Source organism: Acinonyx jubatus, chromosome E1 (assembly GCF_027475565.1).
Source record: "Acinonyx jubatus isolate Ajub_Pintada_27869175 chromosome E1, VMU_Ajub_asm_v1.0, whole genome shotgun sequence".
NCBI classification, from domain to species: Eukaryota; Metazoa; Chordata; class Mammalia; order Carnivora; family Felidae; genus Acinonyx; species Acinonyx jubatus.
The window spans coordinates 35,626,391-35,653,148 of record NC_069397.1 but is presented as its reverse complement, the minus strand read 5'-3'; the positions used below and the strand labels follow the sequence as shown (position 1 = coordinate 35,653,148).

Below are 26,758 nucleotides of genomic sequence, written 5' to 3'. Positions count from 1 at the left end.
TGCAGGGCTGCTGGTGACCAGTTTCCCGCCCACCAGAAGGAGAAGAGAGTTTCGTGAGCCCCCCTCGGGCCGCCAAGGAGAGGAGTGCCACCTCGGCCTCAGCCGCTTCCAGGGAGATGCAGGTCCCACAAGGACGGGCAGGCCTCGAGTCTGGGCACCTGGGCTTGGCCCGAGTGTCCCCTGGTAAGGATAGGGTGTCCACGTTCGGGATAATCCAAACCACTGGGTTTTCTGTTTTCTGGCACTTAACCAGCCCTCAGGAGCCCAGCGTTCGGAGACTGTGGAGACGCTGCTTCGCGCAGCCTCCGCCCCACACCCCCGTCCCTACTGGGTAAAGGGAGGCCCCCGCTTCCCGGCGCAGAGGCTTTTCCTCCTGGCTGACCACGGGCGTGGGGAGAAACTCCACGAAATGCCGCCCCGTGCCGTGTGCAGCCAGGATACGGGAAAGTGAGGGGGTCTGGTGGGAGTGGACCTAGGCTCTGGCTTTTCTCTTTGCTTCTTCCGCCTGGTGGCCTCTGGTAGAGGACTTGGACCCTTCGCCCGAGACATTAAGGAGACCTACTTACCCAAGTAAAGTCGTGAAGATTAGAGGGGGTTCGCAAATGGGGTAGGTGGGGTAGGTGCTCGGTAAACGATGCCCTTGCCGCCACTGAGGCTAGAGGGGCCCGGTGAGCAACGGGAGAGGGAAAGCCGCTAGGAAACGGGAGAACTACCACCGTGTAGGGCCACTGTCGGTCAGTTCCCCCAGATTCCACGGTTTCCTCTAACCACCACTTGACTTTGACCTCTGTTTCACACTCAGCCGTGTCTGTCAGAACCTGCAGGGCCTCAAGGAAGCTGGATGAGACCGGACGAGTGGCTATGACTTACGGGTCCGTTAGGGTCTGCTGGTTTGAGATCAAAACATCTTTCTAGGGACCAGCTTTGAGCCAGCGGGCTGTGATTTATGCCTCAGGGCTAGAGAGAGACTAGGCTGCCGAGCCAGGAGGCGGACAGCCTTCGTTCTAGACCCAGCTTTGCCGTGAGCTTGGAAGACCGGCCCGTAGAGGCCCTGCCCTCCGTGCTCGCTGTTCTGTGTAACTCGGGTCCTCCTTACTGGATAAATGAGGTTTTCTCCACTAAAGATGCTACGGGAAGGCACTTTAAGAAAAAACAAGCCAATGGGTGAAGCGTACAGAGGGCGCAAGAAAACTTGGAACTCCTTCTTCTTGAAAGAAAACAGACAAAAGCAAAGTTGTTCGGGTTTTATTCGCCAACCGCTCTCCCCTCCTCTCCCTGCCAGCTGCTGGGCCCCCACCCCCCCGGGCGCTCCCAGAGTCAGGGGAGGGCTTCTCTGGCCTCCTCGGCTGTAATCTCCTGGGAGTAGAGGTCCGTGAAAAGAGCGGGCAGCCAGTAGTGGGCCTCCCCGGGGGCCTGTAGGTCCAGCCAGGCCAGCCCTTCCTTCAGCAGGTGTTCCTGGAGGGAACGGGGAGGAAGAATCCTCTGGGACAAGGGAGCCCCCGTAGGGTAGACTGACAACCCCCCACACCTGTTTTGGCTTCAGTGGGGTTTTCAGGCTACATCTACACGAGTGCCTTCCCGTATTTACACAATGGGAGCCACCGTGCTTAGTTCCGCGTCCGTTACCTCGAGGGTAAACCTTTAGGGAGAAGTTAACGAAAGGGCTGTGTTAGCTTAGAATGGACTCCCCATTCCTACAGCTGGAAAGAGGCCCAAGAGGGGCTGGTGGTGCCCCACAGCATTAAATAGATGTTTCTGTTACCCTGCTTTCCAGAAAAAAAAGGAGATCTAGTTTAACTGCCTGGATGAGGAAGAAGGTATTGAAGGCCAGGGTTTACAGTCTCACGCCCCTTCTCCGTAACATCGGCCTCTCGTTAGCGCCACGAAATCTGTATGTACAGAACTGTAACTACAACACGCAATGTAACAACGTGATCGTGGATGTGTCATTAAGTAGTTCACAACCCCCTCACTCTGTATTAACAGCGTTACTTCTGATACAAACTACGTGGTCTGACCAGGCTCTACAGGCCGGAGACAGGAGGGGGGGTGGGGGCGCTCGCCTGCCGCAGTCAGGAGCCTGCCTCAGTTGTACCTCTCAGGGCCACCCTCAGAGACGTGGGGTCACTTCTGTGGGCCTTCAAGGCAAGAGGCCAGCGGAGCGAGGCTAGGTCCTGCCCGTGTGCTGCCTGTCCGCCCTCCTCCTCCCATCTGGGGCCCATCTTTTCTGGGCCATTCCAAAATTCACATACCAGCACTTGCCGCGCTCGCTCGGTCTCCCATTTAAGACTGGCTTTGATATCGCTGACGGTCACGTAGCCATTTTTCTGAAGGAAGGAGGGATGGGGAGTCAGGTAACAGCGTACTTTCCCTAAGAGCCCAGCATCCGCCCAGGAACAACGGGTTTACCCACACGGGACAAAGAACTGCCCTTGGGCGAAGCCTATGAGAGCACAGAAAAAGAATGTTTAGAAGTCCCAGCAAAGAGATAGAGAAGCAACTTTCAGGGTGACGAGGTGTGTGTGGGGAGGGGGGTGAGTCTTAAAAAGTGGGGTCCCTGGTACTAAAACATTAGACTTTCTCAGAGAACTTTGGAGTATGATCTGATTCAGGACAGTGAACGGACAGGAAGGGACGGTGACCATTCCCCAGGGAGAAAAGCCCTCTCCTTCTTGAGTTTTGTTCGGGGGTATAGATTTAAGAAACCCGAACCCCTCTTTCCTAAAGCCATGGTAAGGATTTGGGGGGGGGGGCGTGCTGAGGAACAGGGGGAACGGTAAACAAGATTACACATTTGTTCTGCGGAATCGACACCCAGTTTTAAGAAGACCTCAAAGAACCCGTCTACCCAAGAAAATACAGTTCGTTGTCTGCATGTCCGCCTATTCCGCTAGACTGTAAGCTCCCGCAGAGCAGGAACCACGTGGTACCCGTCGTTCTGCGCCCCGCAGCCTGGCCCGGTGCTTGGCACTGTAGCTGCTCAATAAACGTCTTCCAAAGCAGCTCAGGTCTGACTGGTGCATCCGCTAGACAGTCGGGCAGAAGACCCCCCCCACCTCCCCGCCCCCCACCCCGCCCCTCGGCTCCAGAAGCCCCGCCCAGGCCGCCCCGCCCACACACGTGCACGCACACGCCTCCCCTCCCCTCCCCTCCCTGCGAGCCCTGGCCCTTCGCGAGGCCCACGGTACCTCCGCCAGCTGCAGTACCACCGTGTGGTCCATATTGAGCTCAGCCGGAACAGACTGAATGAGGTAGGTGCCACCCACGGGGATGATGCCAAAGCCAGTGCCGAGCGCCTTCAGCTTCTTGATGGCCCTGATAAGGTCGTCTCTGAGGGGAGGAAACGCTGCTGAAACACCTTGGGCCGAGCGGACCTGGCAACGACGCACTTCCGGCTCGGCCCTGGGCAGGAGGCCCCGAGAGAAGACCCAAGAGGGCGGGCGACCTTCAGTGACATTAGCGAAGAGGCGGGGTCAAAGGGCACCAAATGATGCCGCTGCCAGTCAAGGGAGACGGTGCCCGGCGATCAGCCCGCGCACTCAGCAGACCATCCTAACCCCAGACAGAGGTCAAAAATACGCCTACGGGGGCCCGTCAGGAAATGTGAACGAAGGAGCTAAAGGCAGGGGACAGCAGGGAGCGGCGTGGACTACGGCCAAGTGCAAAACGCTTCTCCATTTTAGAGGGCCACCCGGCTGATTACTGCCACGTGGCTTTTCCCTAGTTCCCCACTAACTCAAACCAGGGAAAAAGAAAACCCGCAACACGGTGGGTTCGTATACCCAGCCCACATACTGACAGCATTTCTTTTTGTTTTTTTAAACCTTTTCTCACCCTGAGGTCCCACGGAGAGGCTGGCGAACCAGATCAATCCATCTCCCCTATCTTCTGGCCCCCACCCCTCTCCCCAGCCTTTCTCCCTGCGGGCGCGCTAGCTTCCTGAACCCCATGCAATCCAGGGTCTACACAGCCCCAAGTTTAAAGAAAAAAAAAAAAAAAAAAAGCAACAATACATACGTAGACATGAAAAAAATAAATAAATAATCCTTAGAAGGAAATACACTGGAACGCTGGCAGTTGTAATCTCTCGGTGGAGAAGTTACAGGTGGTTTTTGGTTTTTTATAGCTGTGCACTTTTGGCATTCTAAAACAACATGCTGGAATAAAATGATTCCTAAAGAAGCCCAGACATACGAGCCGTAAAGAGAAAAGATTTCATGTGATTTCTAGAAAGGCTTTTCTACGCTCCAAGGGACTGGAAGGCACGACCTACTGGCTGACATCCTGTGCGAATTTGCCCCTTCCTTTTAACACCTGCTGACGTAGTTCCTCCAGAGTTATCAGACCTGTTGGAGGGGACAGGAAAGCAGATGAAGTCCGCTACGCCAAACCAATTACAAACAAGCAGAGGCAGCAGCATCTCCGAAAAGCTACACACACTCGCTCAACGTCGAGGCTGTTATCTGTTCACGGCCAGTGGTTTCTAACTGGGGCTAAGCTCGCTTTGCGTTCTTGACTTCAACACAGCCCATTGGATGCGCTCATTAGGAGGACGCCGCTGGAGGCCCATTTTGGAGGTCACGTTTTGGGGAGCACAGGAACTCGGCGTCACCCTACTTTCCTGGGAGTGGCACAGCAGACTTAGAGTTCCTCGTGATAAAGTCATAACCCAGGCACGTCGTGTATCAGGGGAAAAGGCCTTAGCTCCTACCTCCCTACCGTTCTCTATACTAACCAGGGGCTGGACCTCCCCGGGGCAAAGGTCTCTAGACAACAGAGACAACCATCCAGGCCGTTCCATTTACCCCTGGCCATGGAGACCTGGTACAGATTCAAGGGCATGAAGCGGCTGAGACGCTTCAGAAGACCAAACGGTTTCTCAAGATCTCACTGGCCTGCAGACTGAAAGCTGGAAAAGCTCATCTTTCAGGGCGCTCTCTCTCTCTCTCTCTCTCTCTCTCTCTCTCTCTCTCAGGGAAGCCCAAAGCCCAGTCAAGAGACTTCGCCACACTCACCTCCATTCCGGTGCTTCAGGGCCAGGCACACTTCGATGATCTGAACACCCAGCTCATAATAGAAATCTCCCACGCCCAGCATCTCAGACCAAAATCCTTTTCCAGCTAAAAGACAGAAAGGCAACAGTCTAGGTCATATGTTAGCCTACGTCCATAGTTTCTTTCAGAGCTAGATCAAAACATCTATCCTGTAGGAAGCCTGCCCTGCCTAGCCTAACTCCTTATGCCCCATTTACTACTCAGGATCCCGGAACAGTTGAACTCTTGGAAATTCCTGCTAAAAAAGAGGCTCAGACAGTTGTAAAGGGTGGGCCTTCTAAAAGGCATTTCTGTTTGGCTAAGTGGCTCCAGGATACTAGGAAACTGAGTTTTCCTTTCCCAAAGCATACAGGGAAATATAATGGGACAAGGCTAAGAAAAAAGAATATGCAGGGGTGCCTGGGCGGCTCAGTCGGTTGAGCGACCGACTTCGGCTCGGGTCACGGTCTCACGGTTCGCGGGTTCGAGCCCTGCGTCGGGCTGTCTGCTGACAGCTCGGAGCCTGGAGCCTGCTTCGGATTCTGTGTCTCCTCCTCTCTCTGCCCCTCCCCTGCTCATGCTCTGTCTCTGTCTCTCAATAATAAATAAACGTTTAAAAAAAAAATATGCAGACCGGGCATTCAAAAATCCATTGAAGGCCATAGTTTATGGAGTAAAAAATGCAGGCTATAGAGTAGTAATTATAGCATAATCCAATATGTTAAAAAAAAAAGTTTATAAATACAACGTATGTGTCCAGCAAGATAACCTTAGACTGTTAATATGTATCCCTGCAGTTAGGGGACAGGATCAGGAGACTTCTATTTTCTGTTTTTCTCTTTTCTCCTTCGTTGACCGACTGCATAATTACATGCTACTTTCATTAAAATGAAATTCTTTTTTTTTTTTAATGTTTTATTTATTTTTGAGAGAGCGAGCGAGCGAGTAGGGGAGGGGCAGAGAGAGGAGACACAGAATCTGAAGCAGGCTCCAGGCTCTGAGCTGTCAGCTCAGAGCCCGATGCGGGGCTCGAACCCGCGAACCGCGAGATCATGACCTGAACCGAAGTCGGTCGCTCAACTGACTGAGCCACCCAGGTGCCCCCGAAATTCTTTTTTAATAGGGGAAAAAACCCATTAAAAAATCCCACTGTAGATTCATTCAAGGGGAGGTCAGGCACACTGGCTACCAACCTACTCTCCAGCCTCTCCAGCTTTCTCATCAAAGCGGGCCCTCAGCCACCCTGCCAGGCCCGCACCAAAGACTACATCCTCTGGCTCTCCCTGCAGGCCCTTCTAGAAGATGCCCTGACAACAGTGATGACAAGGAGATGCGCTCCTGTCCCTAGGAGAATACCACACCCCTACAGTCAGCTCCTTACAGGCCAGAGGATCCACCCCGATGGTGGCGCACATGTCCTGGAACTGCACCCGGAATTCTGGATTCTTCCGGATCTCCTGCTTATGCTTGCTGGCAAATTCCTCCAGGTTGGTCTTGAACATGTCCAACTGCTTTGACATCTGTAGGGTGGACAAGGAGGAGGTTAGGGGCAGCCCAGCTAGGTGACAGATGTCAAAAATAAGTTCCTGGCCCAGTGGCAGGGCAAGGGTTCAAATAACCCATTTCCTCCAGGCCTACTATTATGCTGTTTCTTATTCCCCCTTTCTTTTAAAAAAAAAAAATTTTTTTTTAATGTTTATTCATTTTTGAGAGAGAGAGAGGCCGAGGAGGGGAAGGGCAGAGAGGGAAACACAGTATCCGAAGCAGGCTCTGAGCTGTCAGGACAGAACCCGATGCAGGGCTCAAACTCCCGAACCACGATCATGACCTGAGCCGCAGTCAGATGCTCAACCGACTGAGCCACCCGGGCGCCCCTTGTTCCTTCTCTATTTATCCCTTCCTCTCCTTCATGGTTCTGCTGTCAGCTGACTTTGATGCTATAATGTTTCCTCAATTCTAAAACACACATTTTGGGGGACTCCTGGCTGGCTCTGTCAGTGGAGCACATAACTCTTGATCTCAGGGTTGTGAGTTTGAGCCCCACATTGGGTGGTTTACTTAACAATAAAATGTTTTAGGGGCGCCTGGGTGGCTCAGTCAGTGAAGCGGCCGACTTCAGCTCAGGTCATGATCTCGCGGTTCACGGGTTCGAGCCCCATGTCGGGCTCTGCACTGACAGCTCAGAGCCTGGAGCCTGCTTCAGATTCTGTGTCTCCTTCTCTCTCTGCCCCTCCCCCACTCACCCTCTGTCTCTCAAAAATAAATTTAAAAAAAATTAAAATTTTTAAAAATAAATCAAACAAGATATTTTAAAAAGAAACATAAATAAAAAATAAAACACATTTTTCCCCCAATGTGTTCCTGTTCTAAAGACAGGATGCCTCTAACAATCAGTGGCACATCTAATGTAGTGCCTTCTTTTTCTTTTTCCCACCGAAACTGTCATTACATTGAAGGTGCACCTCATAATCCATTTTGTCTTAAAAATGAGGGAGGGGGGGAATGCCTGAGTGGCTCAGTCCGTCAAACATCTGACTCTTGATTTCAGCTCAGCTCATGATCTCATGGTTCCTGAGATCGAGCCCTGCAGCGAGGAACGTGCTTGGGATCCTCTCTCTCCCTCTCTCTCCTTCATGAGTAGTCGCAAGCTTGCTCTCTCTCCCTCTCTAAATAAACTTTTAAAAACGAGGGAATGCAGCATTCAGAGAGAGGGAAATCTCCAGCCACTGACAGAAAGGCTGAATAGGAGAAAATGAATTAGGTGCGCAGTGACTATTTAATCTTTCGGTCATGGACCTTCTTGGAATCAACTCCAAAAAAAAGAATCCCTAAGGGAGGGGTGGGGGCCTACCAGACTGCATTCCAAAGCTACGGTGCTAATGATTTGGGGATTTTCTGACTCATGGCTGTGACTCCTTCCCTTTCTCTAATTAACAAAGCCTACTTTCTACCTGCTGGGAGAGTAACCGTTCCTGGCCCAACAACTCCTCACTTGCTACATATTAGAAACATTATAATCACCATTTCCAGTTGATTCCCCGTATGTCATCTCCATTATGAGTGGGAGCTTTTGAACAGCACAGCCTGTGTCTCTTTTCTCAGTTCAAGGACCCCCATTTCCTTGCTTAACTGCTTCCTCCTCTCCTTCCCCAGTCGTCATAACTGAGTAAACTTGGGGCACGGACAGAAAAGGGAAGTGTTAGAAAAGGAAACCGCAGGCCCCGCACCCCATCACTGACACACACTTCTGGAGGGGACAGTGGTGGTGCTGGATGGCACAGAGTAAGCAATATTTTCATGTCATCCCCCGGCAGGTCAAGTGAAAGCCTCCAAAGATCTAAGTCAAACGGCTCTACCAACTACTATCCAGGTAACCTTGGACAAACCACCTGAATGTCCTCAATTCTAAACTGGGAAGAACAGAGCTCTCTCCTGATAGGACTGTCAGGATGAATGAACAAGACAGGGTGGAGAAAAAACGGGCACGTGCATGGGAGGATGAAAGCACGTAATCATTCAAAGATGTCAGCTATCACTGTCATTAGCGAGTCGGTAAATGGTCTGAGCAGTCCAGAAACCAAGATTTGCCAAAGAGTCGAGTTTTAGTTTGATCGGAACAACCTAAGGGCACCCCGGTGGCTCAGTCGGTCAAGCCTCCGACTTGGGCTCAGTTCACGACCTCGGGGGTTCTTGAGTTCAGCCCCCCCGCGGGAGGCTCTGTGCTGACAGCTCAGAGCCTGGAGCCTGCTTCGGATTCTGGGTCTCCCTCTCTCTCTGTTCCTCCCCCGCTCACACTCTCTCTCAAAAATAAATAAAGATTTCAAAATGTTAATCCACACGATATAGTTTACATCAAAGGCGTCCTGTCCACCCGGTCGGGTCTCCCTTCCTGCCTGGAGTCCTCCAACCGACTCACCTGGGCCAGCTGGTCCTCAGCCAAGACAGTTCCTCGCTCCTTGTACTTGGCCTGTCAGACAAAGAGACCGGCGTGAGTTGAGAGTGGGCACTGGGGGCTCCCACTTGTACTGCCCCGGCTGAAGTATGAAAAGAGGAGGGTCTCTTTTAAATGGTTTTTCTTAGGGAGAGGGATGAGGAAGAACAATAGACGACTGGTCTGTAGCCAAATTTGGGGACGCGGGGGGAAAGGGCTGGTGGACCCGGGGATGCTGACATTCCAACCCACCGGAAGCTGAAGAGTCTCAGTTCCCCGGGACCCGAGCAGCCTGCTGTCAGACTGCGATGGGGGGCGATTTGAGGGTACAGAGCTCTCCGCTCCAAGACTTCAGTCCCTGTCGGGTCGGGGGTGGCTGTGGGTCGGCCTTCGTCCCCTCACCTCGGCCAGCTTCTTCTTGGCGATGGCGCCGGCTCCCACCCCGCGGCGATGCATCCCAGCCCCGGGCCCGCGGGCCGCCCCGCTGCCGGGACCCCGGGTCTCCGCGTCCCGGGATCCGCCGCCGGCTCCCGACGCGGAAGCGCGGGCCGCGCGTCATCTCCGCGCGCCGGAAGCTACGCGCCGACTTCCTGCCGCGGGGCAGAGCGGCCCCGCCTTCCTCGGGTGGCCGGGTTGGGAGAAGCCCCGGCGGAGCCCCGCGGCGGGGAAAGACGAGGCGGCGAGGACGCGTGGCGGCGGCGGCCTCCTTGTCGGCCGCGCGTTCCCCCACCCACGTGGGTGCCTGGGACCCTCGCTTGTTGGCGCGGCTGCCCTTCCGCCGCCACCCAGCCTCCGGCCGCCTGATACGGGGCCAGGCGCGGAGTCGCCCCGAAGCTTCCACATTGAGCATGGAACCCAACCCATTCTGCTCTAATGGAGCCGACCCCGTTGGAGTCAAACGCGGAGGTTCTGACTGGGGCAGGTCTTGCAGTTAAGAACTTGGACTCTGGAATCGGAAAACCTGGCCCCAGAGCCCACGACCGCTGCTTATGATCTAGTAGCTTCCGGCAAAGTCCTGAACCTCTCGTGGTCTACTGGCCACGGTTGGTTTAGAGTAACCTACTCGTGAGGTGGTTGTGAGGATGAAGGGAGAAAATATGTCACCAAGCATTTAGGGCGATGCCTGACACATAAGTAAACATCCGCTATGATTGTTATTCACCAGATGTGGGGTGGAATCCGTCTGTGTGTTTACGAAGCTCCATAAGTTGTTTTTTAAAATTTTTTTAATTTTATAATGTTTATTTATTTTTGAGGCAGAGAGAGAGATAGAAAATGAGTGGGGGAGGGGCAGAGAGAGAGAGGGAGACACAGAATCCGAAGCAGGCTCCAGACTCTGAGCTGTCAGCACAGAGCCCGATGCAGGGCTCGAACTCACGAGCGGTGAGATCATGACCTGGAAGTCAGGCACTCAACGACCTGAGCTGCCCAGGTGCCCCTCCATAAGTGATTGCTATAGCATTGAGCCTAACAAAAGGACTAGTGAAGGATTCTTAGGGAGTAAGAAGATCAAATTCTGGTTTTTGGAAAAATTAGTGACAGCCCAGGACTCCTGGGTGGCTCAGTTGGGTAAGCATCCGACTTTTGATTTCTGCTCAGGTCATGATCTCCTGGTTCCCAAGACCAAGCCCCACATGGGGCTCTGCGCTGGCAGTGGGGAGCCTGCTTGGGATCCTCTTTCTCCCCTTTCACTGCCCCTCCCCCTGCTAACATGCGCCCTCCCTCTTTTTCTCTCTAAAAATAAATAAACTTTAAAAACAGAAAAATCGGTGACAACCTAGAGAGACTTAAGTCAGTCATAGCAATCCAACCTAGGAATGAGAGCTAGGGGGTGCCTGGCTGGCTCAGCCCCAGGAGCATGCCCACTCTTGATCCCAGAGTTGTGGATTTGAGTCCCACACTGGGTGTCGAGATTACTTAAATAAATAAAACTCACAAAACAAGAAATGGTGAACGCTAGGACTAAGAGAGTGGCCACGAGGACAGGGAGAATGGGACAGACGGGATATTTGGGACAGACAGGTATTTGGAAGGCAGAATGGTAACACCGATAGATGAGGGCAGTGTGGGTGGGGGGAAATGCTCCCGTTTCCTGGCTTGGGCAACAGGGTGGTGCTATTCAGAGAAGGGGTGTGGGGACAGGGATTGACACCACAGGATGAAGCTGGAGAGGTAATTAAGAATGGTTTTGAACATGTTGAAATTGAGGTCTCTGTAACATCACAGGAGAGATGGCCAGTGGTCATCTGGATGTGCTGGTAGAAAGGTCCACAGAAAGAGCTGGGCAGAGCTACACAGATCCAGAATCCGCAGCAAGGTAAAATCGTGAATGTGAGTAATGTTACCAGAGGTTTCAAGTTAAAGGATTCGAAGAGGATGGGCAATCGTCCGCCACCATTTTGGTCCTTAAGGGATAATGGAGCCAGGAGCCAATGAGCCTGGGTCCCTCAGGATTTCATGCAGCGGAACTGTCACTGTCACACCAGCCGTGAGCTCCCTGCCTCTGGATAATCTTTATTTTTGAGAGAGACAGAGACAGAGTGAGCGCGGGGAGCGGGGAACGGGCAGAGAGAAAGGGAGACACAGAATCTGAAGCAGGCTCCTGGCTCCGAGCTGTCAGCACAGAGCCTGATGCGGGGCTCGAGCTCATGGACTGTGAGATCCTGACCTGAGCCGAAGTCGGACACCTGAGCCGAAGTCGGACGCCTGACCGACTGAGCCGGGTTTTATTTTTTAGTAATCTCCACACCCAACGTGGGGCTCAAACTCACAGCCCAGAGATCAAGAGTTGCTCGCTCCACTGACTGAGCCAGCCAGGCGCCCCGCATACCGTCATATTCTTCCTACGCCACTCCCTGACACAAAAATTTGGTCCCTTCGTGACTCACTGACACAACTAGACACACCTGCTTCATTTCTCACTCTTTGACTCACACCGTATGACCCCTTAAGATGCATGCGCTGATCCCTCCCTCACACCCATGTCTTCAAATTGAACTATCCATACCCTCAAATGCACACACACACATACTCACTCCCACAGGTGCAAACACCTGGCCCGAGACAAACCTTGTGACCACACTTACGCGGACACCCTCACTCCCTTATTCGGACACGTTTGTTCTCTCTTACAATTTTAGAGAAAGTATGTTGACCAGTAATGTGCTGGTAAATGTTTAACGAGCCCCTCTCCTGGCTGGGAGGGAGGAGCTCTGATTTATGGCACTTGTCAATTTCCACGGTGCACCCTGGCCATGGCCAATTTCAAGCTAACAATGATTCTACAACCTGCTCACAAAATTCCTGACAACTTAACCACGGCTCCCAGAAGCGCTCAGCCCCAGTATACGCTGTGTGCAGCCCATCACATTTGCCATCCCTTGCTTTCAGTGACTCACTGGCCTTAGCCGGAGCACGGGACTTCAGTTCTTTACCTCACGGAGGCAGTGTAGTGCATGGTTAACAGCTATTACGTTCTTATCTTAAAATGATGTCATGAGGCTTTAAGTGATGTTTGCAAGGTACCGAGCACAATGCCTGGCCCGTAATAAGAACACTGTACCAAGATTATTTTAAATCACCCTTTCTGATTCACTGACCCCCGGAGAACCCAAGACTCCAGAGACAGAGATCCAACATCTCCCCACAGGACGACCAGCTCTACCATAGAGAATCACTAAACTATATCCTCTGAGCAAAGGCATGCTCTGAATTGTGTGACACACATTCTCTCCGACCTCAAGGAGTTTAGGGGAGAGGAAATCTACAACATCGGAGTTGGAAGACAGTGCCTGGCAGCCCTCAGGCAAATTCAGTTCTCAAAAGCGTTTTGTTTGGTCAGCAGAAAGCGTGTCTCTTCCATTTTCACAGTCCCCATCCTTCCCATTGTCTTACAGCCTCCCCACTTTTCTCAATTATGCTACTGGCCCAGCCCTTCAGCCGATCCAGCTGGCCACTCCCTGATTTTAAATCAATACCCTTGTATTTCTAAATTGAGGTTTAGGTGGGTAAATGATAACAAAAGTTAACTTTTATTGACCATTTACTTTGTGCCAGGCATTATCTGAATTAATACCTCAACCCTAGGAGTTGGGTAGTTAGGAATCTTCTTTTTCACAGACAGGAAACAGGCCAAGAGTGAGGAACTAACTAACTTGCCAAGTCACGGACTGAGTAAGCGATTTGAATCTTTGAATCGAGGTGCGTTTGACTCTTGTCTCCTAAAATAGGACTAGATCGAGGGGAGAGAGGGCATTCCAGGTAAGATAACCCGAGTGAAAGGGGTGGGTAGACAGCCCTGTTTTCTGTGGACACCAGGCACTGGGGGGAAGGCGGTGGGCGGAGGGGGGGAAGGGGGGCTTTGAACACTGGAAGATAAAGGTACTGACGTTTGGACAAACGGAGTTGGCCCCTTTCCTTTTACTCCTACCACTATCATGCCAGGGTAAGCCTGGAATCCTGCAGTGGTCTTCCCTTCCCGCTTTCATCTCTGTTCATCTCAGTATATAGTCCTCACTCATGATTGTTTGGGAACGCTTCTAGGTCTTCCAACCTGCCCCTGCTCAGAATCCTTCAGGACCTTGCCCTTGGTCTGAGGATAAACTCCAAAAGCTTCAGTATGACCTTTAAGACCCTGCCTCTGCCTACCCATCCAGCATCTGTTCGTGCTAATCTCCCATTGCCTGTTTTGCTTTGTGATAACACTGGGGCGATATCTATTAAGGCTTGCCTCATCCCTTGGCCATTTGATCCTTGCAAGTTCACTCCGCTTGGACGTCACGTTCTCAAAGAGGCCCTTCCGACCCCCCCCCCCCCATCTAGATGAGGCTGCTCCATTCTTTCTCATAGCACCCTACTCTTTCTTCACATGGCTTAGGATGTTAGGTGATTATTAATGTGTGTGTGTGTGTGTGTGTGTGTGTGTGCGCGCGCGTGTGTATGTATGTTGAAGATTAAAGTCTGTCTCCATCACGGGACTGCAAATTCCTCAAGGGCAAGGACTGTGCTCATTTCCTTGGCTGCCGTATTCCCAGTGGTGACCACAGTCCCTGCCAATGTTAGCTTTCCAATAAGTGTTTGTAGACTAAAGAGACGAATTATGGGTGCCGGTGGGAGCCATAGCTCCTTTGCATTGGGTGGCACACACACACAGAAGACCATTCCCTGGTAGCGCTCGGTAGACGTCGGAATAAGTTTCGACCATGGGCACAAGGATTCATTTCAGCTTAAACTTTATTGGTTTGGCTTCTCTCGGGGGCCCTGGGGTGCAGCTGAGGCCTGAGCAAGTGAAGGGCAGAGTCCGGACCTGAGCTGGGTTTGGTCTGAGTCACTGAAACCTGGGGAGAGTGGAAAGAGGAGGGGTAGAGTCGGCAAAGCAAATCCATCCTGGTGCCCAGCCATGGTTCAGCTGCTCCTACCTCCCAATTACCTTCTTAATTATAAGTCATCAAAGTAAGTCCAGAAAGCACCCACCACCTTCCTACGGAGAATTTCTCATACTCTTCTCCATTGTTCTGATCCTGCCCCCCTCCCCCTTTCCCTTCCTGCCCTCTACAGGAAGCCATCCCAGATTTGGTCCCCGGCTTGCCAGCATGGAAGCCTGAGATGTGTTTCGGTTTCCACGCCTCAGTGTTTGCATCTTGAAATGAGTGTCCTTTAGGTGGGCGGATCTCTTCACGGTGTTAGTCATCCCTTGCTTCTGGGACATAATAGATTAAAGGACTTCCTAGCCGGTGAGGTCGATTCAAGGACCACTGAGACCCACAGAGAGAGGAAACATGCCTCCAACTCTGCAAGTGCCCTCACTGGGAAGGGGCCATGGGACAAGGATACAGTGGGAAAGCCGAGAACAGGATGGGGTGGGCGGGGAGGTGAGAGCAGCCTGTCACCTGGACGCAGTGGAGACAGAAGTTCAAGAAGGGATAATAGCCGCCAACATCACTGAACTCCTGTTCCTCACAGGTTGCTCTCGGCTCTCTCCCTGGATTATCTCGCTTAAACCTGACAACGGTCCCATGAAGTGGTCTGAATAAGCCTTGATTTTCGTGAAAACACGGAGGTTCAGAGAGGCTTATGGGTTTGCTGGGGTGACGATCTGAACCCATGTGTGGCCCCAAAGCCCAAGCTTATGAGCGCTGTGTATGATGCCCAAAGCTGCCGACCGCCGCCCCCACCTGAGCCTGCAGATTTCCATCTGATCCGCCATCCAAGCCAGCAGCTCTCGAATCAGTAAATCCTTTAGCAGATCTTCATCACTGGGGTTCTTGGGTAGGGAGCTGCCAAGAAGAAAGCCTTCGGAGGGCTTGGCCATTTTTTTTTTTTTTTTAGCCTTGGCCCCACCCGGAGTGAGTAAATAGAGGGCCCGGGACTCCAAGGGGCAGCGGGGGTGGGGGGAGGGAGTCAACACAGCTGCTCTCTCTCTCATCTCAGCTTTCAAAGCTCCACCCTGGTCTGCAGGCCGGGGGGAATAGGGGGTCTTCAATACAGATGTCCCACCCACCCACCCAGAATGCCTTCCCCAAACCCGAGAGGTGATTTAGGGCACATTCACTCTCTAGAATGATCCGAAGGTTCCTCAGCTTTCTCGGAGAGGGGGCAACTGATGTCAAGGGACTGGCTTTGGAAGGGTCCCCATTCCTCAAATACGGCCTTCTTGAAGTTTGTCGGGGAGAAGCGGGGAAGCCAGATCCCTGAGGCCTCTTGCGCTGCCCCCTCTCCTTGCCTCTGTGACTCTGCATACTAGGTCATCAATCGTCGGGACTCTGGCCCCCAAACCCCTCCTTGGACCCCAGCCCCGATTTCTCCCAGGCTTCTCCCCTTAAGCTTGGGCTGGCCTCCGGGAACTCAGAGAAGACCCCTCTTTGAACTGAGAGTGGAAGGGGATGCTTATCTGGGGCCTTGCCCTGCTCCAGGGTCTGGGAGAGGGAACAATGAGGCCCTGCCCCCACTCCTTCCCTTGTGGGCTGACTCACCCCTGCTGCTCCCTCGCCGCCCCCTCCTTCCTGTTAGATTGATGGGCCAGCTCCAGGGCCCCGGCCTCCCTCTGGGTGATGTTGTGCTTCCAGCTGGTCAGGTAAAGATTAGGGGGTGGGTGGGGCTGGGGAGACTCCAGATGTCCCCCAGTCCCCAAGAGCTCCGATCTTTGGGGACCTTAACCCAAGTCGCAGAGGGGACGTCTTTGTTCAACGGCCCCACTGCCTGTCTTCAGCTGCCAGAGAAGAGCTTTTCGGCGTCTACCGTGCTGAGCAAACAGCGAGGGCAGGGGAAGGGACTTGGCCAAGAGAAGAAGAAGGACAAGGACAGTGTATCCTATTTCCTAAGTCCGAAGTGACCACCACCAAATCGTCATTGTCAGCAGCTCAGCGATCTCTGTCTTAGTCGCCAGCCCAGTGGGGATCCTCTGTGAGCCCCCCCAACCCCCCCCCACCCCCCACCCGCCATCTTCCCTGATCCTTCTCCTTAGAAGAAGACTGAAAAATTGCCTTAGTCCCACGCCAGACTGGGCTACCGCCTGAGCCCTGGTCAGGGCCACCATGTTGCCCAGCTCCCCATCGGTGCCTAAGGGAAAGGCACAGCCTGGAGTTGAAGTACAGGCCCGCGTGGCACATGTGACGTCCGGTCTACACGAAGGAAGGCACAGCCAGCCTGGGGCCAAGAGAGGGCAGGTGCATTGACTTACTCATTCTTCTTCCCCTTCTGGGCCAGCAGCCAGTTCACAAAGTCTTGTTGGCGGATCTTGTCCATAGCGATGCTGTAGTCACTGATGAAAGTCCCCTCGGCGTACCTGGGGCCTCGAGGTCGGGAGCCACTGACCCTAGTGTGGAGTCTGGGGGGGCAGGGAGGGGAGACGAGAGAGAAAGCAGGACACCGTGGGAGGGGCAGGGGGCGAGGGGACTCACGATGCGGGGACAAACGATCGATCGTCACTGACAGGAGGCTGATGTTTGAAAACAACCCTCCCCCCTTTCTTGGGAGTCAGTTTTTATGGAGACGCCCTGTTGTCTAAGCATCAAGCCCCTGGGACTCTGTCCTCAGCCCAAGGGCCCACTGCATCCTTAGTGGGTGTGGCTCTCGCTTCTGGGCAGAGAGGGATCAGGGGTCCCCCTGAACTCAGGGGACTGATCTCAGGTCCCTCCTTTACTCCTCTTGCCTGGCCCAACCCCATTCAAGTCTTCGTGCTTGATCCATACCAACAGTAGTGAGCCCTCACATAACGGCACTTACTCTGTTCCAGATCCTCTATAAGCCCTTTACTGCGTAAACTCATGTGATCCTGATAACACCCCTACAAGGTAGACAGCATATTTTTAACAACTTTTTTTTTTAACGCTTATTCATTTTTTTGAGAGACAGAGCGTGAGTGAGGGAGGAGAAGAGAGAGAGGGAGACACAGAATCTGAAGCAGGCTCCGGGCTCTGAGCTGTCAGCCCAGAGCCCGATGCGGGGCTCGAACTCACAGACCGTGAGATCGTGACCTGAGCCGAAGTCGGACGCCCAACCGACTGAGCCACCCAGGTGCCCCCAGACACCATATTTTTTTGTGTATTTATTTATTTTGAGAGAGAGAGAGGAAGAGAGAATCCCAAGCAGACACCAAGTGTGGAGCCTGATGCGGGGCTTGAACCCACGAACCATGAGATCACGGCCTGAGCCGCAGTCGGACGTTCAACCCCCTGAGCCACCCAGGCGCCCCAGGTAGACGCTCTTTCTATCCCTTTTTGGGAACGAGGAAACCAAGGTACAGCGAGATTGATGTAGCACACACAGTGCAGGGGGCAGATCTAGGATCCACCCTTGGGCAGTGTGAGCCCACGTTCCCAGCTTCTATGTGACGGCCCCTGTCCTCGTCCACATCTGACGTGGACTAGCCGTCTTTGCCTCCGACAAGGCCCAGCTCTTTGCTCAGACAAGTCCCTCCTGGTCCTCCAGAGCACAGAGGTCCCTTGCTCCACGGGCTCAGAACATTCTGCCTTTCCTCGCGGTGCTCGGAACAGCCTGCAACTCGCCTAGGTGGTTCTTTGTCCCCCACCTTGGGCCTGTACGTTCCGCGAGGCATTTGTGGACCACTTGGCACGTTTATGTCCTGTGGGTGGCGCCCAGGAGGCCTTCTCTACAGTTTGACCAAAGAATGAAGACTTTCGCTAGGAAGGGAGGCGCCGTCCTCTAGTTCAGACACTGAGCCACTGAGGAGGAAGTCCTTCCAGAGATCTAACCACAGTCTCTCTTGTGGCAATGGGAGCTCGGAATAAATACCCTCTGGTTCTGTCCTCACTCGGCGCACACACACTGCTGGCAGGCTCTCCCTCCAGTTCTTCCCTCTTGGCCTGGGATTCCTCCCTTTCTCATCCCCTCCGCCCCCTCAAAGCCAGAACCCGGCCATCCTCTGCGGCCTCCTCCCCTGCACCCCTACCTGGAGTGACCCTCCCCTTTCTCTGCCAGCACCGCGGCCAGGAGCAGGGACCCCAGCAGCAGATTGAAGATCTTCGTGGCTCCCATCTTCCAAGGGTTATTTCCTGAGCGAAGAGACAAAAGGGGACCAGGATGAGGGAAGCACCGTGCTCAGGGACAGCCGGTGTGGCCGGCCACGTCCTGCTGATGCCTCAGAGCGTTGTGCGGGTTCTGAAAGCTGGGGACACTGAGCTCTGGGGATCAGGGCTTTTCTGGGAGGCTGGAGCCGCGCCTTGGGGAGCGGCAGGGGCTCTCAGATCGGCCGTCACCTAAACCATCACAGAACCTCTTGCCCGGAGTGAAAGTCACCAGCAGGACCGGACCGTCTCATCCTCTCCTTCTCAAGCTTCACTGTTTCTACCCGGGGTCCCCCTGCAGGAAGACGAGCCCAGACATCTCTAGGTCTGGCTTGGGCTTCTCGGGGCTTGGGAGGAAGGTTTGTTACTGCTTTTCACCCCTTTTCAAGACGCCCCCCCCCCCCCCGGATGAAATGGGGTCAGACCTGCCTTGGCCACCTGGGTGTTACAGGAATCCTGAGAACCGTCGCCTTATTTCTCACGTAGAGGAAAAGAAAGAGAGGTGCCGGGGTGACGGTGCTGAGCATTAACGGGTGCCAAGATCCACTGCCCCTCCAGTGTCCCGTCCGTTCCCTGTCCCAGCTGCTCTCTTACCTGGCTTCCTTTCCAGCTCTTCCTTAGATCGAGGACAGGGCAGGGATTGCTTCCTCCCACCTTCTGGACCTTTGGAGCCTCTCTCAAGAGAGTCGGCGCTAGCCCCTTTATATCCAGGCATCGCACACCTGCTGATTAGCCTAAAAGCATCTTATCTCAAAAAATTAAGTCCGCAGCTCCTGCCACATTAAGTCCATTTTACGCGTAATAAAGTTGCCCTTTCCACCTGAACTATGCTAATCGATGATTAACATTTGGGTATCTCAGCTGCCTCAGACGGCAGGCTACCTTAAGGGTCCCCTTTCTTCTCCCCCCGCCCCCACTTCTGGGCACGGGGCCCTGTATTCTTCCCGCCCCACTTCCTTTACAGGTGCTCTCAGAAAGGATGCCCTGGGTGAGGGCACACTTGGGTAGGGTGGCATTGCCTGGGGTAGGACCACTCCCACAGGCCACAGGCCGCCCCTGGATCAGAGAGAGAGGGGCACAGTCCTTTGAACCCCGGCCCTGGATAGTGCCTCACAGCTTTGGCAGGGAGGCAATGTCCCCGCTGCGAAATCTAGGGGGATATCCCAGCTGGCTGGGGGAAAGGGCTGGAGAGAGACCGTTGAGGGAACACGAAGAATGGGGGGTTCCTGGGGTAGCTGGGAACCACAAACTTGCAGCCAAGCTGCCTTCCTCCGTAGGGGCAGGGTAGAGGCAGGGGGGTGGGGTGGGGAAAGAGGTACGTTTACCCCTTGGGAACTCGAGGGAAGGCGGGAAGCTACAATTCTATCTGTAAAGATTTATTGGGGCGCCTGGGTGGCTCAGTTGGTTAAGCGTCCAACTCCCGATTTCGACTCAGGTCATGATTTCACGGTCCGTGAGTTTGAGCCCCTCCCAGGCTCTACGCTGACAGCGTGGAGCCTGCTTGGGATTCTCTCTCTCCCTCTCCCTCCCCACGCTGCCCCTCTCCCCCTGCTCACATACTCTCTCTCTAAAATACAAAATAAATCCTAAAAAAAAAAAAAAGTTATGAGATCCAAGCCTCTCTCCTCAAATGCCCTACACAAGAGAATGCCCTATACAAGAGAAGTCTGTGGTTCTGTCTCTGCCATCAGACTGGAGGATCTGGGGGTATGCTGTCCCTGTCAGGCTGGAAGGCTCACCAGGGCACGGCTTTGTCCCCCTGATCAGACTTGGGGGGGGGCTCTCTGAGATCAGGAGTATGAACCAAAGGCTACCTGTTCCCCATCCCACAGAAGCTTCCGGAGTGAGGCTAAGGATCATCCTGAAGGAGCTGCCTCTGACTCTCTCCAAGCACCAAGCACATGGCTCTGTCTTCAGGGCTCAGGCTCGAAGGGGCAGGGCAGACACTGCATTTAGGGCGGACCCCCAAGGCCTCCTTCCTAGGCTCTTCCTTCTCCGCTCGCCGTGGTACTTTGAACCCCAAACAACCAAACTCGTGCCCTGCCTATTAGCTTCAGGCTCGGCTGATAAAGGCCACTTTCCTTTCCAGGTAAACTGTGCAGCCGGAAAGCAGCTCCAGCGTGAAGTTAAGTGCTTGTGTGGGACGAGGGGGTAACTGGACTAGGGGAGCAACTCGGCTCTGCTCCCTAGAAACCTCGCCCACCCGCCGCCTATGTTTCACCGTTGAGAAGAACTTCTCTCCCGGCAAGCTCTGCAAATTCCATCTCCCGGCTCTCAATGGGGAGAGATTAGGCATCATTTCAGATCTGGCCTCCAGAGGGGATGTGGGGGTGCTTGTGATCCTGTTTCCTGTTGAGCAACAGTTGATGGGCTCGCTCGGAAGGGTGTGTGTCAAAACCTGGGCACCCCTGCCTGGAGGCACAAGGTATCCAGGAAGGGTGAACGTCATTCCCTGGGACCCCTAGGTCTAATGCCCAACAAGACTTGAGGGTTCTGGGATGGGTCCTGGCAGCCCTAAGTCCCTGCCTGGTGCTCTGGGGATTTGTTTGGGGGCCAGGCTCCTCCGAAGGCCAGTTGTGCCTCAAACCTGCACGTCACCCCGTCTTGGAGGGGACCTCTCTGCAGTCCCCCAACCTGTTTCCCTTTGATCTTTGGCTCTCAGGCAGTGGACAGACTAGAGAGAATGTGCTCTGGGCCCTGGGGGAGGAAGGAATGTAGGGAGGGCCAGAGGAGGAGATCAGAGAAGATGCCAGATGCCCAGGGAGACCCCCAGCCCCCAACCCAGGGCATATTGGGAGGCTGGAGAATGGAAAAGATGGCCTTCCGCGTTTCCGGGGATCAGAGCCTGCTGAACTTGATCAAAATAGTTCAGTCAATCCCCTGCAACCCACCAGCCCGTCCACGCACGAGAAGTGCCCGAGGGTGCAGATTCCAGCACAGTGCAGCCGTGGGGACAGGGAGGGGGACCCTGGACGTGGCAGACCCTCAGTCCACTGGGGAAACTTTCCAGGATGTGGGGGGTCAGAGAGGTCACAGGGGACGGGAAGGCAGGAGGAAGCCCGGATACAAAGGCCAATGGCCCAGACAGGTGGAGAGCGGGTGTGTGTGTGTATGTTTTGGGGGGGGGGGGGTCTAAGGACTCATAGAAGCCAGGGAATCAGCACAGGAAGGGATAATGGCAGTATTGTTGCAAGAGAACCCAGGGTCCTGCTCCCCAGAGCCTCCTGATTCTGGATTGAGGCCCCAGGATGAGAACCCGAGCAGCAGAGAGGCTTTGGGGGTTGCCGGCTCTTCCAGCAAGAAAACTGGAAGGTGGTGACTCACCCCCGCCCCCCAACCCTCCAACCCCCCACAGCCCAAGGGCCACAGCGGACATTCCAGACCCAGCACCACAGCCAGGCCAGGGTGACTCAGAGGGCTGGTTGTAGCCTCCCTGCCAGGGACTCCGCCTCAGAAGTCGACTGGGGCTTCAAGCTCATCGGCTGACTCAGAAAGCAGATATCCCTCTCTGATCTCTCTTACACCAGGTGGCAGATTTATACTTCCTCTCCTGCAGAGGAGACAGAGACGCAAGCTTTGCTGAGCCATCTGCTCTGCGCCTTGCCTCCCCAGTCACCTCTCGAGCCCGGTCGTGGGCCCAAACGTGTGTGTGCACGCCAGCCCCGGTACCACTCCGGTCAAGATGGGTCCTTTGCCGGAGGAATCTTCGAGAAAGAAGATACTTGGTCCAGGAGATCGTAATACCCTGGCATGATGACAGATAGGTTAACCACCCTTACGGCGGCGAGCGATTTTTAATGGATTATAATTGTCAGGTCACTATGCCATACACCCCAGGCCAATGTCTGAACTAGACTTTGATGAAAATAAATAAATAAATAAATAAATAAATAAATAAATAAAGGGGCGCCTGGGTGGCTCCGTCGGTCAGGCCTCTGACTCTCTTGACTTCGGCTCGGGTCGTGATCTCGGGGTGCGTGAGCTCAAGCCCCGCGTCCCCGCTCCGCCGTGCCCTCGCGGAGCCTGCTTGGGATTCTCTTGTCTCCCTCTCTCTCCGCCCCTCCCCTGCTCATGCTCTCTCTCAAAATAGGTAACTAAACTTTAAATAAATAAAATAAAACTCTTCGTTAAAAACAGGGAATGTGCTACCTACCGCCTCTCTTGGCCAGCTGCTATAAGGAAGCCGTTTGGAAGTCCCTCTCAATGCCGACCCCCATCCCTCTTGCTGTTTTCAAAGGCTCTCTTTTGTCTGCCTTGGTCGAGAAAAGGGCTCAGCCCTTAGTAGTCGCAGCCTAATCAGTGGGAGGAGAGCTACCGTGGCGCTGCGAAGAGGCAGAACTGGGGGGTGGGGGGTGGGGGGGGCACAAGGCTCTCATTCCCCCCCCCCCCCCCCCGCCCCCAGGAAGAGAGGGAAAAGCTGGAGGTGTTTTTAGGATGAAAAGCCAAAGGGCTGGGCCTCCCAGAGAAAGCTGCATTCCTGACCCTTTCTCTGCCCCAGGTGGGAGCACATTCCAGGGGGGAGGGAGGTGAGGGGGTGAGAAGAGAGGGCCTGCCCTTCGTTTTCCCTGCAGGGGGACAACTTCCAGGGTCCCCAGCGAGCACCCCCCCCATTCCTGGGCTAGGTGAGGGGTGAGCCCTCTATAACCTCAGCCACCAACCAATCGCACCCTTCTTTAAGTACATTAGGGAGTAGCCTGTGGGGCGGAGAGGGGGCATTCCAGCCGCCCGCCCCTCTCCAGGTGAGGTCTGGCTTTGGGCAAAGCCCTTATCCGGGCTGAGCTTTTGTCTGCCCATCTCGGAACTGGAGATAAGACGGGAGAATCCGGGAGCGCCTGGCTGGCTCAGCAGGGTTGATCTCAGGGTGGTGAGTTCAAGCCCCACAGTGGGGCATAGAGCCTCCTTCAAAAGCACACGAACAGCCGCCGCCCCCCCCCCACCCCAAACAAAAACAGAATCGGTCCTCCCTACCCCGTGGGCAAGTGTGGCATTGATGTCTGGTTCGCCTGAAGGCATCCTGCCAGTGTTGGCAGGTGGCATTCTCTGGAAAGATCTCCTCCACCTCACTCTAATGGCGAGAATTCAGTAAGACGGAATAACAAATCCAGGCCGACTCGGCCTTTCGCCTGGCGCAGGGAAGGTTCATGACATCCGCCTGTTAGGGGTGAGGGCTGTGGAGACAGACCCGCCTAGGCTAGCAGCAGGGTGGTTTAGAGCAACTAAATCAAAGGTGCTTCGGATCAGCTTTCTGGAAAATGGGGAATGTCATGATTCCTGCCTCAGAGAATTGATTTGGGAAACATGTCTACTGAGCAGATACATTGTGTTACCTTGTATGTTGATACATTCCTCATCTTTTGCAGGGGAACAAACTACTCCAAACCTTAGTTTATTTTTTATTTTTATTTATTTATGTATCTATGTATTTATTTTGAGAGAGAGAGAGAAAGAGAGAGAGACTGAGCACGGGTCGGGGAGGAGCCGAGAGAGAGGGAGACACAGAATCCGAAGCAAGCTCCAGGCTCCGAGCTGTCAGCCCGGAGCCCGACGTGGGGTTGGAACCCACGGACTGTGAGATCGTGACCAGCTGAAGTCGGACACTTGAACGACTGAGTCACCCAGGTGCCCCTAAAGATTTTATTTTTAAGCAGTCTCTACACCCAGCGTGGGGCTCAAACTCAACAACCCTGAGATCAAGAGTCTCACACTCCACCCACTCAGCCAGCCAGGCGCCCCCAAACTCTAACAGTTCAAAGCCACAGACGGTTGACCTCTCACCGTTTCAGGACTCTGGCGGTGGCTTAGTTGGGTGGTTCTAGCTGAAGGTCTTTCATAAAGTTGAGGTCAGCTGTCAGTGGAGTCGCTGACACCCCCAGAACCCTGGGGCCGTAGATCACCTTCCAACACCTTCCAAGCTTGTTGCAGCGACTGTAGACTAGAAGGAAGGCTTCAGCGCCTCCCCGTGTGGACCTCTCTGCGCTTCTTCCCCCAGAGCAAAGTCACGCACTTAAAATGACAGCCTAGGTGAAACTCAGAAATGACATGCCATCCCACCAGCTTTATGCTATTTGGTCACAGAGACCAACCAGATTCACGAAGCATTTCTTTCCATGGCCGTAAACTCTGGCCATTTAATATCTACTTATGCTCATCTCAGTCCCCTTCCCTCTGCAAGAGTGAGAACTGAGGTGATTTTGCATCCTGAAGACAGGCAAAGCAAGTAATTTCGCTGATATTCCACAAAGACCCAGCAGAGTACAGACATCAAAATGAGTTGGATTCCAAGCCTGTACTTGCTTTTTAGGCAGAAAATACTGCTTGGGACATATTTAAACCAAAAAAAAAAAAAAAAGTGGTTTCTTGTTGTTTTTAATTTTTTTAATGTTTATTTATTTTTGAAAGAGAGCAAGCAGGGGAGGGGCAGAGAGAGGGAGACAGAATCCCAAGCAGCCTCCAGGCTCTGTGCTGTCAGCACAGAGCCCGATGTGGGGCTTGAACCGTGAGATCACGACCTGAGCCAAAACCAAGAGTGAGACGCTTGACCAACTGAGCCACCCGCGCACCTCACCTAAAATAAGTTTTTAAATTGTTGTTTATCTGAAATTCAGATTTGGGGAGCTTGAGTGGCTCATAGGGTTGAGCCTCCGACTCTTGATTTCAGCTCAGACCATGATCCCAGGGTCACGGGATTGAGTCCGATGTTGGGCTTTGCACTGAGCATGGAGACTAAGATCCTGTCTCTCCCTTTGCCCCTCTCCCCCACTTGCACTCTCTCTCTCTCTCAGATATATTTTCTACAAAACTTAACTGCACATCCTGCCCTGTTATTTGCCAAATCTGGCACCCTGGCCTGGAAAGCTTTTTAAAACCCCAATACCTCGGGGTGCCTGGCTGGCTGAGTTCATAGGGTATGCGACTCTTGATCTCAGGGCTGTGAGTTCGAGCCCCATGTTGGGTGTGGTGCCTACTTAAAAAAAAAAAAATCCCAATGCCTCAGCGCCATTCCCAAAGACTCTGTTGTAATGACTCTGGAGATTTTTTTTAAAGCTTTTATTTTGAAATAATTTAAAACCGGGGCTCAGTTGAGCATCCCACTCTTGGTTTTGGCTCAGGTCACGGTCCCAGGGTTGTGGGATTGAGCCCCAGTCGGGCTCTGTGCTGGAAGTTGCAAAAATAATACAGACAACTCCAATATACCCACAGATTCATCAACTTTTAGCAATTTGCCACTTTTGTGGTATCATTCCATTATTTTTTTTCTGAACATGTGAACATAGGTTATACATGTCATGTTCCTTTACCACTTAATAATTCCACGTGTATTTCCTAAGAACAAGGATATTCGCACACATAACAGCAATAAGTAAATCATGAGATTCAACAAGTTTAACATTGGTTTAAAGCATATAGTCCGTATTGCAATTTTTTCAATTGTCCCAATAGTGTCTTCTGGGGTATTTTATTTTCCCTTCGTTGTCAGATTCACCCCAGGATCATGTATCGCATTTCATTGTCATGTCTCTTTATTTGCCTTCAATTTCTCAGCCTTTCTTTGTCTTTCGTGATACTGACATTTCAGAGAGTAGAAATTCGTTGTGTTATTGAACGTTTCTTAATTTGGCTTTGTCTGATCTCTCTTCCAGATGAAATTCGGGTTATGCAGGGTGGCCAGCATACTATACAATTTAAAGTGTGTCCTTTTGGGGTGTCTGGGTGGCTCAGTCAGTTAAGCAACCGACTCTTGGTGTCCGCTCAGGTCATGATCTCAACGATTTGTGAGTTCGAGCCCCGCATCAGGCTCTGTGGTGACAGGGTGGCATCCCTGCTTGGGATTCTCTCTCCCTCTCTCTCTCTGCCCCTTCCCCACTTGCTCTCATCTCTCTCTCAAAAACAAACAAACAAACAAACAAATGAACATAAAAAAATTTTAAAGTGTGTCCTTGCTAAGGGATTGCACTTAGAGGATCAAAATGTCTACCTGCCCATGAGTGATGGAGATTTTCACGCTGTATAGTTACGATTTTACTCTTTAAAAAAAAATTTTTTTTAATGTTTATTTTTGAGAGAGAGAGAGAGAGAGAGAGAGAGACAGAGTGTGAGCAGGAGAGGGGCAGAGACGAGACACAGAATCTGAAGCAGGTTCCAGACTGTCAGCACAGAGCCTGACACGGGGCTCAAACTCACAAGCTGTGAGATCATGACCTGAGCTGAAGTCAGGCATGTAACCGATTGAGCCAACCAGGCGCCCCTCTATTTTCCTTTTTATAACTAAT

General features: G+C 53.1%; 2 protein-coding genes and 1 long non-coding RNA gene across 5 annotated transcripts; 1 reads left to right on the top strand and 2 right to left on the bottom strand.

The window, feature by feature from the left end:
• Positions 1-1,229: 1,229 nt before the first annotated feature.
• On the bottom strand, positions 1,230-9,524 carry SNF8 (SNF8 subunit of ESCRT-II). 2 transcript variants are annotated; one of them, XM_015078544.3, is made up of 8 exons: positions 9,367-9,524; positions 8,950-9,000; positions 6,415-6,553; positions 5,016-5,120; positions 4,274-4,346; positions 3,189-3,330; positions 2,253-2,327; positions 1,230-1,455 (listed from the first exon to the last, which is right to left on the bottom strand). In XM_015078544.3, exons 1-8 carry the CDS (start codon positions 9,418-9,420, stop codon positions 1,318-1,320), a joined length of 777 nt encoding a protein of 258 aa, XP_014934030.2. In that variant the 5' UTR covers positions 9,421-9,524; the 3' UTR covers positions 1,230-1,317. The 2 variants fall into 2 exon arrangements, with proteins under 2 accessions (XP_014934030.2, XP_026889801.1); XM_027034000.2 differs by lacking the exon at positions 9,367-9,524 and adding an exon at positions 9,217-9,354.
• A 42-nt stretch (positions 9,525-9,566) lies between these two features.
• Positions 9,567-22,338, top strand: LOC128313353 (uncharacterized). 2 transcript variants are annotated; one of them, XR_008293927.1, is made up of 4 exons: positions 9,567-10,007; positions 11,191-11,295; positions 13,084-13,224; positions 20,578-22,338. It is a non-coding gene; the product is annotated as an uncharacterized LOC128313353 (long non-coding RNA). The 2 variants fall into 2 exon arrangements; XR_008293926.1 differs by lacking the exon at positions 20,578-22,338 and adding an exon at positions 14,521-15,312.
• Positions 14,179-19,199, bottom strand: GIP (gastric inhibitory polypeptide). Its single transcript, XM_027034002.2, has 6 exons — positions 19,083-19,199; positions 18,374-18,476; positions 16,643-16,789; positions 15,936-16,028; positions 15,138-15,239; positions 14,179-14,300 (listed from the first exon to the last, which is right to left on the bottom strand). Exons 2-6 carry the CDS (start codon positions 18,457-18,459, stop codon positions 14,291-14,293), a joined length of 438 nt encoding a protein of 145 aa, XP_026889803.2. The 5' UTR covers positions 18,460-18,476; positions 19,083-19,199; the 3' UTR covers positions 14,179-14,290.
• Positions 22,339-26,758: the final 4,420 nt, after the last annotated feature.